The sequence below is a fragment of the Chiloscyllium punctatum genome, chromosome 40 (genome assembly GCF_047496795.1).
Source record: "Chiloscyllium punctatum isolate Juve2018m chromosome 40, sChiPun1.3, whole genome shotgun sequence".
NCBI classification, from domain to species: Eukaryota; Metazoa; Chordata; class Chondrichthyes; order Orectolobiformes; family Hemiscylliidae; genus Chiloscyllium; species Chiloscyllium punctatum.
Window position 1 is genome coordinate 59,156,750 of NC_092778.1, and position 15,062 is coordinate 59,171,811.

General features: G+C 42.3%; 1 protein-coding gene across 1 annotated transcript in view; it reads left to right on the forward strand.

Annotated features, from left to right (window-relative positions):
- ciita (class II, major histocompatibility complex, transactivator) overlaps positions 1–15,062 on the forward strand; it is a 126,336-nt gene that overhangs the window by 22,401 nt on the left and 88,873 nt on the right. Inside the window, exon 2 of the mRNA XM_072560017.1 lies at positions 12,221–12,532. Coding sequence (XP_072416118.1) covers positions 12,223–12,532 — 310 coding nt within the window. The 5' untranslated portion in view covers positions 12,221–12,222. The remainder of the gene's footprint in view (positions 1–12,220; positions 12,533–15,062) is intronic.

Here is a 15,062-nt window from a genome sequence, read left to right on the forward strand (position 1 = left end):
ATCAACAGACCATTGTCTGATTCCTGATGAAGAGCTTTTGCCCAAACCATCAATTTTCCTGCTCCTCGGATGCTGCCTGACCTGCTGTGCTTTTCCAGCACCACACACTTGATTCTAATCTCCAGCATCTGCAGACCTCACTTTTGTGTAGTCCATTGTCAGTTGTCAAGAAAAACCCATCTGGTTCATTAATGTCCCTTGGGAAGCAAATCTGCTCATATCAGATTTGGTGGTTGCTCTCTGGGCAATTAGGGATGGGCAATAAATGCTGACTTACCAGCATTTTATTTATGAATTAATAAAAAAATTAACAAGATTCCTACACCTAGACAATTGAGCTATGTGCTGCATCACTACAACATGGTTTCAAACTCATTACTAGCCCCAATCTATCCTGGAATCCAAGTGACCCCCTGGTCCCACTCAGTCTGGCTTAACCTGAACTACCCATAGTCAAAGCTACCTGATCCAAAATCCAGAAATATCAAAAATGTGACATGGCCTTAGTCCTGAGGATGCCAGAATTGATTTGATTTGATTTGATTTATTGATGTCACATCCATCTAAGCACAGTAAAAATTTTGTTTTGTGTGCAGTAAGGCAGATTGAACAAAACGAGGAATATAAAGTTTCAGCTGCAAAGAAGGTCCTCCTAAAGCAAGATTAACATTGAGATACTGTACCAGCACAGAGGTACTCTCAAGATTGGGGTAGATACTCAAAGGGTTAAGGCAACAGTTTTAAATTTCTCTGCCATAGTGTACTGAGGGACCTGTACCTGTATTAGATCTGTTGAGTTATAGGTGCTAGGGAGTGTTTGGCATGAAATGTAAATATGACTTATTGCAAATGTAGCGAGGCACCTCACAGTGTCATGTACTGTGTTAAGAATTTTTGATCTTTACTTAGCAGTTCAAATTTGTTATTAAATAACATACTTTACAAATTTGATGAAAAAGGTAAATATTTGGGGATAATGACACACATGTACAACAATAGCCACAAAATCCTTGCAGGACTTATACACTTAATGGTGAGGTCCCAGAAAGTGTTATTAAACAAAGAGACCTTGGAGTGCAGGTTCATAGCTCCTTGAAAGTAGAGTCGCAGTAGATAGGATAGTGAAGAAGGCGTTTGGTATGCTTTCCTTTATTGGTCAAAGTATTGAGTACAGGAGTTGGGAGGTCAAGTTGCAGCTGTACAGGACATTGGTTAGGCCACTGTTGGAATATTGCGTGCAATTCTGTCTCCTTCCTATCGGAAAGATATTGTGAAACTTGAAAGGGTTCAGAAAAGATTTACATGGATGTTGCCGGGGTTGGAGGATTTGAGCTATAGGGAGAGGTTGAACAGGCTGGGGCTGTTTTCCCTGTAGCTTCAGAGGCTGAGGGGTGACCTTAGAGAGGTTTATAAAATCAAGAGGAGCATGGATAGGATAAATAGACAAATTCCTTTCCTTGGGGTGAGGGAGTCTAGAACTAGAGGATATAGGTTTAGGGTGAGAGGGGAAAGATATAAATGAGATCTAAGGGGCACCTTTTTCATGCAAAGGGTGGTACGTGTATGGAATGAGCTGCCAGAGGAAGTTGTGGAGGCTGGTACAATTGCAATATTTAAAAGGCATTTGAGTGGGTATATGAACAAGAAGGGTTTGGGCTGGGTGCTGGCAGGTGGGACTAGATTGGGTTGGGATATCTGGTCATGATGGACAAGTTGGACCGAAGGGTCTGTTTCCGTACTGTAGATCTCTATGACTCTAATACCCAACACTATTGTCTATCAATCTCAGCGACAACACACAATGTTTAATGTGTGGAAACAGGACCTTTGGCCTAACAAATCCACACTGACCCTCCGAATTATCACCCACCCAGACCCATTCCCCTACCCTATCACTCTACGTTTCCCCTGACTAATGCACCTAACCTATGCAACCCTGAATACTGTGAGCAATTTAGCTTGAGGGGAACGCAGAGGAAACTCACACAGACACAGGGAGAATATGCAAATTCCATACAGATCGTTGCCGAAGCCTGGAATCAAACCCAGGTCGCTGGTGCTGTGAGGCAGGAGTGCTAACCACTGAGCCACTGTGCCTCCCTCTTCCTTATTCTTTCATGGGACATGGATGTTGCTGGCAAGACCAGTGTGTGTTGTCCAATATTAATTTTTCTTGTACTAGTGGTTTGCAAGAACATTTCAGAGGCCAGTTCAGTGTCAACCACATTGCTGTGCAACTGGAATTGTATATAAGTCAAACAAGGTAAGCAAGGCAAATTTCCTTCCCTCAAGTTCATTAATGAACCAGATAAGATGTTAACCAAAAATGGTGATAATTTCAGTGTTACATTCACTCAAAATTCACATTTTTTAAAAAAAATGTTGAATTTAAATTACAATGTAATGTGATTTGAACTGTGTCTTCAGCTGAGATTTACTGCAGGTGTAACCTATATGTCACCAGTTTCCTGACACATATACTGATACGTCTTTCATGTCCTGAGGTAGATGGATGTCATCCATTCTTTTTATTCACTGGCCAGCATTTATTGCTCACCCATAGCTGCCCTAGAACTGAGAAGCTTCTAAGGCCACTTCAGTGGATACTTGAGAGTCAACCACATTGCTGTGAGTCTGGAGTCACATGTAGGGCAGACCAGGTGAGGAAGGCAGATTTCCTTCCCTGAAGGACATGAGTGAGCCAGATGGGGTTTTCCTGACAATCAACAATGGCTCATGGTCATTCCAGATTTTTGTTTTTGGATTGATTTCAAATTCCACCATCTACCATGGCAAGATTTGAACCTAGGTGACCAGAACATTAGCTGAGTTACTGGATTAAAGTCTAGCAATAATACCATAGGCCATTGCCCCATTTATATTAAAGCTCAGGTACAGACCACTTAGTTCAATTTATAAGCAAGATATAGGACATCCTGCAACTCCTATGCCATGTACAAACTCCACAATGTTTCATGGATTGTCACATGTGAAACTAGTGCCTCTAGACAATTGAACGCAAGCTCAGAGTCTAATATTTCGGGCTGCAGTATGTACATTTGCTGGAAACACCAAATTCTGGAGATCACAGTGGGTCAGGCAGCAATAATGGAGAGACAGCAAGCTAACATTTCAAGTCTAGATGACTCTTCATCAGAGTTTACTGGAGTTGTTCCTGCAATTGTTCAATAATACATCTATTCTCCCCTGTCCAGCTGTGAAACAAACTAGCTTATGGTTACGTGTTTCAGGAAGTGTAGTTTGCTCCTTGATGTCAAACCAAGCAAATATCTAGAGGCCTACTCCCTTTATAGTCATGAGAATGCATGGTAGAATGCTTGGATAAGAAAACCAAAGCTGCATGGTGCAGTCTACAGAGGATCTCACACACTGGTGTCTGGATTTCCCTCATGAATCAGAATGAATTGGGGACATAGAAGGGTCATTTTAACTCACAGCAATGGGTTAGTTTGGATTGAGTAGAATTTAGAACATGCACAATCTGAAAGAGGAACCTAGCCCACCTCAAACTCAGCCACTTCCAGTTTCAGAAGAGTCATGATAATGGGGTGAGTAACCAATTCACTCTCAGGAAGCAGGTTAGCCATTGAATCATGGAGGAGGATCTGTTCCTTCCCTTTTGAAGATTAGGAAGCAGTTAAACAGAGGCAAACAGTGCTGGATCGATTACTGACACACATTTTGCAGCACTGCTTGTGGGTCAGGAGCCCAGCCACCCATAGGGAGAGCAGGCCCCAGGGTAAATCACACTGTGTCCCTAGTTTCAGTCCTCTAGCTCTTCAGCCTCCCTACCTCTGTCTCTTGATGTTCTCCTTCCAGTTGTGACTTCATTTCCAGTCCCCAGCTGACAAGCTCATAGCCGTGCTATTCGCTTGATCACAGATTGAGCCTATCAGCAGCACGTATGGGACAGAAGCAGCCTCTGATTGGATGTAAATCTCCTTGCAGGTTCTGACGGTTCTGTTTACCATGGTAACTCTTCCCTGATTAGCTGCCCCCTCCCCACACACCACACACACACACACACCTCCAGAGGGGACTTTTCCAAGGTGATTTCAGAACTTTGCATGTTTTCAGCACAGGTACACATATTGGGGGATCCTGATTCATCATACTCCATGGATGGTTCGGATCAGGAGGAGCAGGCATGTTTGCATCCCAATATCAAGATCTTCGCACTATCCAATCACTGCCAATCCACTCCCTCTGACTGATCATTAACACTCCCCAGTAGTTGCTGCAATTACCTGGGCCTGGGCTTCCCTGCGTTTCAGTGTTCCTTGCCTCACAGGCAGCTACACCTGTCAACCAGCCTGGCCTCCCAATCAAGAATCTGTTCTTAAAACTAAAACGCACAAGAATGAGTTTCTCAATCACAGCACTTCCCCTTGCCCTCCAAACCTGTCACAGTAAATATTTGGCCGCACAGTCCAAAATGGGAAGTATACATTCAGTGGCAGATGGTGTATAGAAAATGTGATAAACAAAGGTGAGGTTAAGAACTGATTAAAAACCAATGACAAATAAAAGTTGAAGGAATGAGCCACCACATCTCTAGGCTCAGTTGTGGACAGTAGACTCAGCAGGTATTTGGCACCTTTCATGACTAATGGATGTCCAAAAGTCACAGTCAAGAAAACATTTTGGAAGCACGGTTGCTGTTGTGCTGTTAAAGCATGGCAACAAACTTTCACACAGCACACTCCCGTTAAAAAAACCATGGGGCAATAAACAAATAATCTCTTTTTCTCATTGGTAGGTAAATGTTGACCAAGACACTGGAGATAGACATCTTAGAAAGTCTTTTCTGTTCTCTTGTGAGATGTGAACATTGCTGGCAGGGCCTATACTGTTGTCTGCCTGAAGGATATATGGGGTCTCGGTCTGTTATCTTATTTGGTAGACAGCCTCTGACACAGTAGGAGAAAGTGAGGACTGCAGATGCTGGAGATCAGAGCTGAAAATGTGTTGCTGGAAAAGTGCAGCAGGTCAGGCAGCATCCAAGGAGCTCCTTGGATGCTGCCTGACCTGCTGCGCTTTTCCAGCAACACATTTTCAGCCTCTGACACAGTATCCAAGGAGCAAGAAAATCGATGTCCTGGGCAAAAGCCCTTCATCAAGAATGAGACCTCATTCCTGATGAAGGGCTTTTGCCTGAAACGTCGATTTTCCTGCTCCTTGGATGCTGCCTGACCTGCTGTGCTTTTCCAGCACATCTCAAATCTTGACTCTAATCTCCAGCATCTGCAGTACCCACTTCCGCCTAGCCTCTGACACAGTGTGGCTCCTTTAGAAGGGATGAGGATGTGTCTGGGAGGGATGATCTTCAGAGGGTCGGTGTGGACTCGATGGGCTGAATGGCCTGCTTCCACACCATAGGGATTCTATGCAGTGGTGCTGCATTTCCTTGGAATCCACTAGACTGTCAGCCTCTTTTGTGTTTGATGTTCAATGTCCTGGAATGGAATTCAGAGATGGAACCTTCTGACTGTACAGGACATTGGTGAGGCCACTTTTGGAAACTTGCATTCAGTTCTGGTCTCCTTACTACAGGAAAGATTAGTTGTTAAATTTGAGATGGTGGAGAACTGATTTACAAGAATTTTGCCAGGGTTTGAGAGTTTGAGCTGGAGGGCAAGGCTGAACAGGCTGGGGGTATTTTCCCAGGCATGTCAGAGGCTGAGGGGTGACCTTATAGAGGTTTATAAAATCATGAGGGACATAGATACAGATGAGTCCATGGTCTTCTTCCCACTGCAGGGAGTCCAAAACCAGAGGGCACAAGTTTAAGGTTAGAGGGGAAAGATAAAAAAAGTGACCTAAGGGGCAATTTTTTCATGCAGAGGGTGGTGCATGTATGGAATGAACTGCCAGAGGAAGTGGTGGAGGTTGGTACAATTGCTGCATTTTAAAGGCATCTGGATGGGTATATGAATAGGAAGGGTTTGCAGAGATATGAGCCAAGTGCTGGCAAGAGTCCAGGTTCATAGCTCCTTGAAAGTGGAGTCGGAGGTAGATAGGATAGTGAAGAAGGCATTTGGAATGCTTTCCTTTATTAGTCAGAGTATTGAGTATAGGAGTTGGGAGGTCATGTTGCGGCTGTACAGGACATTGGTCAGGCCACTGTTGGAATATTGCATGCAATTCTGGTCTCTTTCCTATCAGAAAGATGTTGTGAAACTTGAAAGGGTTCAGAAAAAATTTACAAGGATGTTGCCAGGGTTGGAGGATTTGAGCTACAGGGAGAGGCTGAACAGACTGGGGCTGTTTTCCCTGGAGTGTCGGAGGCTGAGGGGTGATCTTACAGAGGTTTACAAAATTATGAGAGGCATGGATAGGATAAATAGACAAAGTCTTTTCCCTGGGATCGGGGAGTCCAGATCTAGAGGGCATAGGTTTAGGGTGAGAGGGGAAAGATATAGAAGAGACCTAAGGGGCAACGTTTTCACGCAGAGGGTGGTACATGTATGGAATGAGCTGCCAGAGGATGTGGTGAAGGCTGGTACAATTGCAACATTTAAGAGGCATCTGGACGGGTATATGATTAGGAAGGGTTTGGAGGGATATGGACCGGGTGCTGGCAGGTGGGACTAGATTGGGTTGGGATATCTGATTGGCATGGATGGGTTGGACCGAAGGGTCTGTTTCCATGTTGTACATCTCTATGACTCTAAATGGGACTAGATTAGGTTAGAATATTTGGTCAGCATGGGTGAGTTGGATCGAAGGATCTGTTTCTGTGCTGCACATCTCTATGACTCTATAACACAGGAGAGAATGTGCTGCCAGCTGATCTATGACTGACACACAATAGTTTGTTTTCAGTGACTAACTTTGTTTTTTTTGCTGTTGATGATGTCTTCTTAATTTGCTTCAAAATTCTTTACACTTGGATATGGTCAAGCACTAAGTACTTCTGGCAGTTTGGCAAGTGCCTAATGGGCAGGTTGAGGTGTTTCATGTCATTGTTGTGTCTCTTGGAAATATAGTGGTGTTCTCAAGGAGTGAGGCATATTTAATTGGGCATGTGCAGACAGCACAAGTCACTAACTGATTCATTCCTCGACAATGGTTTGGCTTCTCATTAATCGGTGCCATTGGCAAAAGAACCAACAGTAATAATTAAAAAGAGAATAACAACAAAGAAAATTATTGTGTAGAATGTACTTCCTGAAAGGGCTATAGAAGCAGAATGGAACCAAAGGGAAGAAGCAGAAAGCTGTTGATGGCAGCACTCCAAAAGCTTGTGATTTCAAATAAACTTGTTGGACAGTAACCTGGTGTTATGTGACTTCTGAACATGATGTGGAAACATTTGCAAGGCTTTGGGGAAAGAGTATGGAAGGAATAGGAATTGGATGGCGGACACAGTCACTGAAGGGCGTAATGGCCTTCCTCCATGTATCATTCCGTCGCTGTTAGTAATTATCCAAACATCTTTTCAACAATACACTGGCATGCATTGTACATAGATTCAGAAGATATGCTCCAACTGTTTTTAAAGTGAAATTCCCAATTTCTAAACATAGAACTTACAAACGATATTTACAAATGCAAACCCATACAGGAGTGTAATTTTAAAGACCTGGCATACCATAATTTCCTGGACTTACAAATGGCTCCTTTACATATGTTAAGAGGTAACAGTCATAATAAACCGTCAATACATACTGAGAAAAGATGGTGATTTCAAATCAAAACATGACCTGGGAGAGACAAGTGTGAACTAGTAAATGGCGGAAAGGATGGACATCACAAAATATTTTCACAGAGAATGGACCAGCTAATTGTAGGGGAGTCGAGTTATTAAAGATTCAATATGATGCAGTGATTGAAGTGTATAACTGGGAGATAATCTTCCTCATTTGCATCTGTTCTGTGAAATGTACTGCTTTGGCATCAATGTTTAGGCAGTCTGAATATTTGTATTACTCTCAGGATATGTTTTGATCCTGTTGACTAGTTTAACCAACAAACAGATTACCAAATCCATTGATGTTATTAATTATTCCTCATTACAATAATGAAAGGTTGACATGTGTTATTTGCAGTTTCATTGTATGTGTGCATTTCAAAGTAATTTCATTTGCATTCCATAAAGGGCCACATTTCACCTGCTGGCTGTTTCATCATATTTTAGATGGTCTGGTGCCATATCTGACTCCCAGCAGAGAGATGATAAATGTTGATTTTACTTTCAAAATGGTGCAAGTGCCAAGGTGAATCAGCTGTGCACCTCATACCCTACACCCCTCTAGCAAATGGGATTGCATTCAAAGTGGGCTAATGTTACTAGAATATACTTGTTGACATTTGTTTCTGGTTTTCACCTTGCAGGTAGCAGAATTACCAGATCTGTTAGCATGCCTACCAGCGTTGGCAGATTCTGAGTGAGAAATACAGTCACTGCAATGTGCAGGATGTACAAAGTTCCACAGCAACATTCATAGGATCCCTTCAGTGTGGGAAAAGGCCAATTGACCCAACAACTCTCTGAAGAGCACCCCAACAAGACTTACCCTCCTATCCCATAATCCTATATTTCCCATGGCTAATAATACAGGCTGAAGCACCCAGAGGAAACCCATGCAGACATGGAGAGAATGTGCAGACAGTCACCCAAGCCTGGAATTGAACCCAGGTCCCTGGCGCTCTGAGACACCACTCAGCCACTGTGCCACCCATTGTTAAGGTGACATTGGGCTGAATCAGACCATTCTTTGGCTGAGTCCGAGTTGTGTGGAGTTTCTCTTTTGGAGGGATTTCAAAATATTTTACCAAATTCCTCACCATATTTTATCAAACTCGCCTCATTACCTGTCTACCCTACCCCTAGTGTCTAATTCTAATTCCATTTTACCACGCCCCATTCCCCAGAAACACTTGCAACTCAGCAAACATCCCACAAATGTATGGAATGAACTGTTAGAGGAAGTGGTGGAGGCTGGTATAATTACAAAATTTAAAAGACATCTGGATGGATACATGAATAGGAAGGGATTAGAGGGATATGGGCCAAATGCTAGCAAATGGAACTGCGATAATTTAGGATATCTGGTCAGCATGGACGAGTTGGACCGAAGGGTCTGTTTCTATCCTGTACATCTCTATGACTCGAACTCACAGGCATCATTTGCTCTTGCACTGGTACAGCCCAAGGTGCAGCGTTAAAGTCCATAGCCTCCTGTAAGTGGATCAGAGATGGGCCATGAGGTTTCTTAGAGGCTGGCATGTTGGATGCCAATGTCTCCGGGTGGGGTGTAAGTGGCCAGTGCCCATGGGGCATGTGTTGAGATGTTGGTGTCCAGTGTCCAGTCTCGAGGTCCTTTGGAGCAAGTTGGTGAGCTGATTCTGCCAAGTACCCATTCTGACTTCCACACTTGTTTGGCATCTTTGGTAAGGTAGGAAGCTGGATATTAATGATGTGAGTTCAGCCATCTATGAAGCATTTAACAAGCAATAATCCCAGTAATTCTCAACGTGCCAGTGCCTAGCGAGAAGCTCACCATATCACTCGTGAAAATCATAAAGTTGGTGTAAGATGGGTGGGGTAGTTCAAAAGTATGGGGTGTATTTATAAGGGGAGTGGAGAAAGATTTTAAAAGAACCAGAGGGGCAACTTTTCACACAGAGGGTGGTTCGTATGTTGAATGAACTACCAGAGGAAGCGATGAATGCAGGAACAGTTATAAAATTTAGAAGACATTTGAACAGGTAGATGAATAGGGAATGGTTAGAGGGGTATGGGCCAAATGCAGGAAAATGGGACTAGATTAGTTTGGGATACTAGTTAGTCGGCATGGACAAGTTTGACCCAAGGGACTGTTTCTGTGCTGTATGACTCTGACTCTCCAGTCAGGGGTCGAGCTGTGGGTTTGAAGTCCAGGTCAGGCTGATAAGGACAGTGGATTTCCTTCCCCAATGAACATTAGTAAAACAGATTTTTACAAAGTGAGGACTGCAGATGCTGGAGATCAGGGTCCAGAGTGGTGTTGGAAAAGCATAGCAGGTTAGGCAGCATCCAGGGAGCAGGAAAATCAACATTTCGGGCAAAGGTCCTTACTCACGAATGAGGCTGGGAGCCTCCAGGGTGGAGAGATAAATGGGAGGGGTGTGGGGCTGAGGAGAAGGTAGCCAAGAGTACAATAGGTGGATGGAGGTGGGGTGAAGGTGATAGGTCGGAAAGGAGGGTCGAGTGGATGGGGGGGAAGGAAGATTGGCAGGTAGGACTGGTCATGAGGATGGTGCTGAGCTGGAAGGTTGGAACTGGGTTAAGATGGGGGGGGGTGGAGAAATGAGGAAACTGGTGAAGTCCACATTGATGCCCTGGGGTTGAAGTGTTCCGAGGTGGAAGATGAGGCATTGGGTGGTGAGGGAGTAGCAGTGGAGGACGCCCAGAACCTGCAGGTCTCAGTCGAGTAGGAGGGGGGAATTGAAATGTTCGGCCGTGGGGCGGTGGGGTTGATTGGTGCGGTTGTGCTGGAGAAACAATCCAGTTGTCACCCAGTCCCCACCATCCTATACTAACTTTCTGTTTCAGCTTTATACCTCCCCCATCTATTTTGGTAGGATTTGAATTTATATATCTGACCATTATGCCTGGTCTCTGGATTACTGGTACGATAATTTAATCACTATGCTATTGCTCCCCAAAGTACTCTGAAGACTTCATTTTTTGTTTGGACTTGCATTTCGAAGGCTTGTGGAAAAACGGATTTTTTGAAATTCTATGATAATACTGGGATTTTATAGTTCGTTTTAAAAGGTCAATGAAAAGACACATTGGAATTTTTTTTAACAAGGTATTTCTTGGAAACCACATGGTTCCAGATAAGTGCTGGGCTTACACGAGGGAAAACACCTGGCTGTCTTTACTTCTGGGTTTTGTGGCTGTTTGTTTGAATTCTCACTGGAGAGAAGCATTCTGGGGAAAAAAGGAAGCTCCCTGTCTCATTTCTTGGAAAGAATCCTGATTCTGGATCCATCGTCCTTGCTGTCCTGGTCCAGAAGCTCTCAGAGTTTGCGATAATGCCTATAGCTGCAAAAGTCTCCAGTGACAACTGCATATGTTCTGCAACATCAGTCTTTGTCCACCTGAACGTCACATTGAAAGCCTTCTGAACATCTGAAAACTCATCCCTTTTGCCTCCAGGAACCAAGGCTTATTGGCCAAAAATGTTTTTTTAACGTGAAATTCTGCAGAGAGAAATCCACTTTTGCTCTTTTTTTATTCAATGTGTATATGATATTCAAAGGTAAACATTTAAATTTTCATAACCAAAAGAGAAAATGCTGGAAAATCTCAGCAGGTCTGGCAGTATCTGTAAGGAGAGAAAATAGCTCACGTTTCAAGTCTAACTGACCCTTTGTCAAAGCTAAAAAAAAGGGAGAAATAGGGAGGTATTTATATTAGACTGAGAGAAGGTGAGTCATGGCTCCAGAAACAAAGGGAGCAATAAAGAGGTGATAATGACAGCGCTTGTTCCATGTTCCAAACTAAATGTGTTCATCACTTAACTAATTTATTGAATAAGTTTTGTTTTACAGTCAGTCAACAATTTTGTGTTCATTAAAGTAACCTGGTTGATGGAGCTTTTAATGCTAAGTCTAATATAGAGAAAGCCTACAATTGGCTATTTTGGGAACCAAATAATTAAAATATGCTGTGATCCATTGAGTATTGGGACTGGAGAAAGACAGTGTATCTCTCCCATCTCTGTCAAAATAATAGATCATTTATGATAATTGTATGAACTAGAAGCAAAAGCAGACCATTCAGCCCCTCAAATCTGCTCTACCATTCAAAAAGATCATGGCTGATTTGTTTGTGGTTTGAGTTTCACATTCACAACTACCTAATATAACCTTCAATTCCATTTCCTGCTGTAGAAATATTCAATGATACCACCTGCACCACCCTCCGAGTCAGAGAGTTCCTGATCACACAATCCTCTGAGAGAAACATATTTTATGCCGCGATGTAACTGGAAAGAAAAATCTCCCTGCTTTATATTCCTACAACACAGCACCCTGATAGTTCACAATTGATTTAGACATTTGGTAATCGTTCAAGCTGAACCAAGTAAACATTATTTCACAAGAGCTAACACTTGCAATTAGAAACAAACCATACAAAACACCAGCATTTATTTCAACTATTTTGATATTTTTGTGACCAATAATCATCTTCAATTTTTAGGAATGATTCACTCCAGAAAAGACCTACTTGGCTTGATTAATGTACTTTCGCAAGCACCTCCTTCAAAATTCCAAGATTTACTGAGTGACTTGTTGGAAAAGGGCCTATTAACGAAGGATGGCTATCGGCATTACAACCAATGTGAGCCCGAGGACTTGCCGCGGACCATCCTTGTATCTGTTCTTGGCAAAGAGGAGAGTTACTGTCAAGCATTTCTCTCCCTTCTCTGCACCCATTTTCCGTGGATTTGTGGGGTGTTTCAACAAGTTTCCAACAACAAGGATCAAACATGGAGAAATGGACAACCAGGCAGTAAGTAACTTGTCTTTTTCAATCCAGCTTGAAATAAATTGGTGTGTGAAAATAGAAAGAATGCATGTGAAGGTGTTTTGATTTGTGACATGATATTGATGTGACAGCCCAACTGATGTCCTTAATTGTGCTGTGAGTGTGTACTCTGTACTCTAATTGACCAATCAAAGCAACACTGCTGTTGTATGAAGCTCCCAGCATAGTGATGGATTGGGGTCTGCAATTTATCTGAATACCTATGTTGTGCGTTGCACTGAGTAAGCCTAACACCTATTAGCCAGAACTAACTTTATTTACATCACCTTAACAGAAAGAGTAGTACTACACAATGCTTGACCTTTATTTCTTTATTCATGGGATATAGGAGTTGCTGGTTAGGCTACAACTGTGTATGGAATGAGCTGCCAGAGGAAGTGGTAGAGTCTGGTTCAATTACAACATTACAACATGGATTCAGATGGATATGGGCCTAATGCTGGCAATGGGGATGAGATTTATTTAGGATATCTGGTTAGCATGGGACAAGTTGGACTAAAGGGTCTGTATACATGCTGTATGGGGCAGCTGCCGCCAAGGCGCGGTGGGGAAAGACCACTGTGTAAGATCGGCCTGCCGAAAGAAGAACAGGGGGCCCATACAGACGTTTTTTTGGGCTCTGCTGATGCCTCAGCCAAATATATGTATATATACAAGATTGAAAAAATGCACAGGATTGTAAAGGACAAGAATAAAGTCGAATCTGTGTTTGTAAATATGGACATATGTATGGCATGATCCAATGTACAGACCATCAAATCATTTATGAATAAAGTATATTTTGAAATTAAAAAAAGTCTGTATACATGCTGTATATCTCTGATGATTCTATGACTCTAACTTATTACTGATCCTTCATTACCCTGAGCTAATGTATTGTACTTCCTGCCAACCTAATCGAGAATCTTGCATAATAAAACAAACAACCACAAATGCTGGAGATCTGAAACAAAAACAGAAAGTGCTACAGAAACTCAGTAGGTCAGCAGAGAGAAAAACAGAGTTAATGTTTTGTTCATCAAAACAGTTCATCAAAACATTTAAACAACTTGCACAGTATATACACATAATTCCCAGAATAAAATATGACAAAATACAATGTGAACCAAAATGTATATGACCAAATTTACCAGCATATTTTTTTATTTTCCCTTAATATCAACGTAGTTCACAAAAAAAATAACATTTGACAAGAAATAATTTTTAGAAATAATTTCCTTCTTCCTCCCTCCATTTGGCTACTTTCTGTCAGTGTATCATCTTCCATTTCTATCAGCTTGACTCTGCATTCTCAATCTCTGTGTGAAATCTGACCTTAAATTTCAACTACCAACTCTACTTCATAGTTTGGATTGTGATGTTTATTTCTTTTAATCACCGGGCCTGACTCACTTTCTTCAACTGGTAGACCCTTCGATATCAGCAGGTTTTCAGTTTCTTTTGGCTTTTTTTTTACTTTTAATTTATGTTATCAGAAAAATTTAGACAATTGCAGGTTTATCATGCTCTCTATTCTCAGCTATCCTCTTTCAAGCAAATGATTCACATGATACTGGCATTTAACACGCTTGCCTTCATTGCTCAGACCTTCGATATGGAGGTGCCGGTATTAGACTAGGGTGGACACAGTCAGAAGTTCAAGGTGATGAAGGAGCAGTTCTCTGAAAGCTTGTGATTTCAAATAAACCTGTTGGATTATAACCTGGTGTAGGGGTGACATCTGACTCAGAGCTTTGAGTATGGGAGTTGGGGCATTATGTTGAAGTTGAACAAGACATTCACGAAGCTTCTTCTGGAGTACTATGTCCAGTTCTGATCTCCTTGTTGTAGGAAGGATATTATTATTCATTAAATATTTACCAGGTTGCTGCTGGGAATGGAGGGCTGAGTTGTAAGGAGAGGCTGGATAGGCTGGGATTTTTTCACTGGGGCGTAGGAGGTTGAGAGGTGACTAAATTGTGGTTTGTAAAATAATGAAGGGCATAGATAAGATGGATGGCAGGTGTCTTTTCCCTCGGGTGGGAGATTTCAAGACTTGGGGAAATATTTTTAAGGTAAGAGGAGAAAAATGTGAAAAAAGACCTGAGGGTCATTTTTCTTACACAGAGAGTGGTTCATGTGTGGAATCAGCTTCCAGAAGAAGTGGTGGATGCAGTTACAGTTATAACATTTAAAAGACATTTAGATAAGTTCATGAGTAAGAAATGTTAGGAGGGAAATGAGCCAAGTGCAGGCAGGTGGTACTAGTTTAGTTTGGGACTATGTTGGCATTGACTGGTTGGACCGAAGGGTCTGTTTCTGTGTTGTATGTCTCCATGATGGAGATTCCTTCCAATCTTCACTAGGATCTATGAATGCACCTAATCTCTTTGACAGTAACTGCAATCATATACATTTCTAAATCAGCTCAGTGGTTTCATCATGACCATCCCACCGGCTGTAAACTGGTGGCTTATCTCCACTTTATCAGTTTATTTTATTGCTTCACTATTCT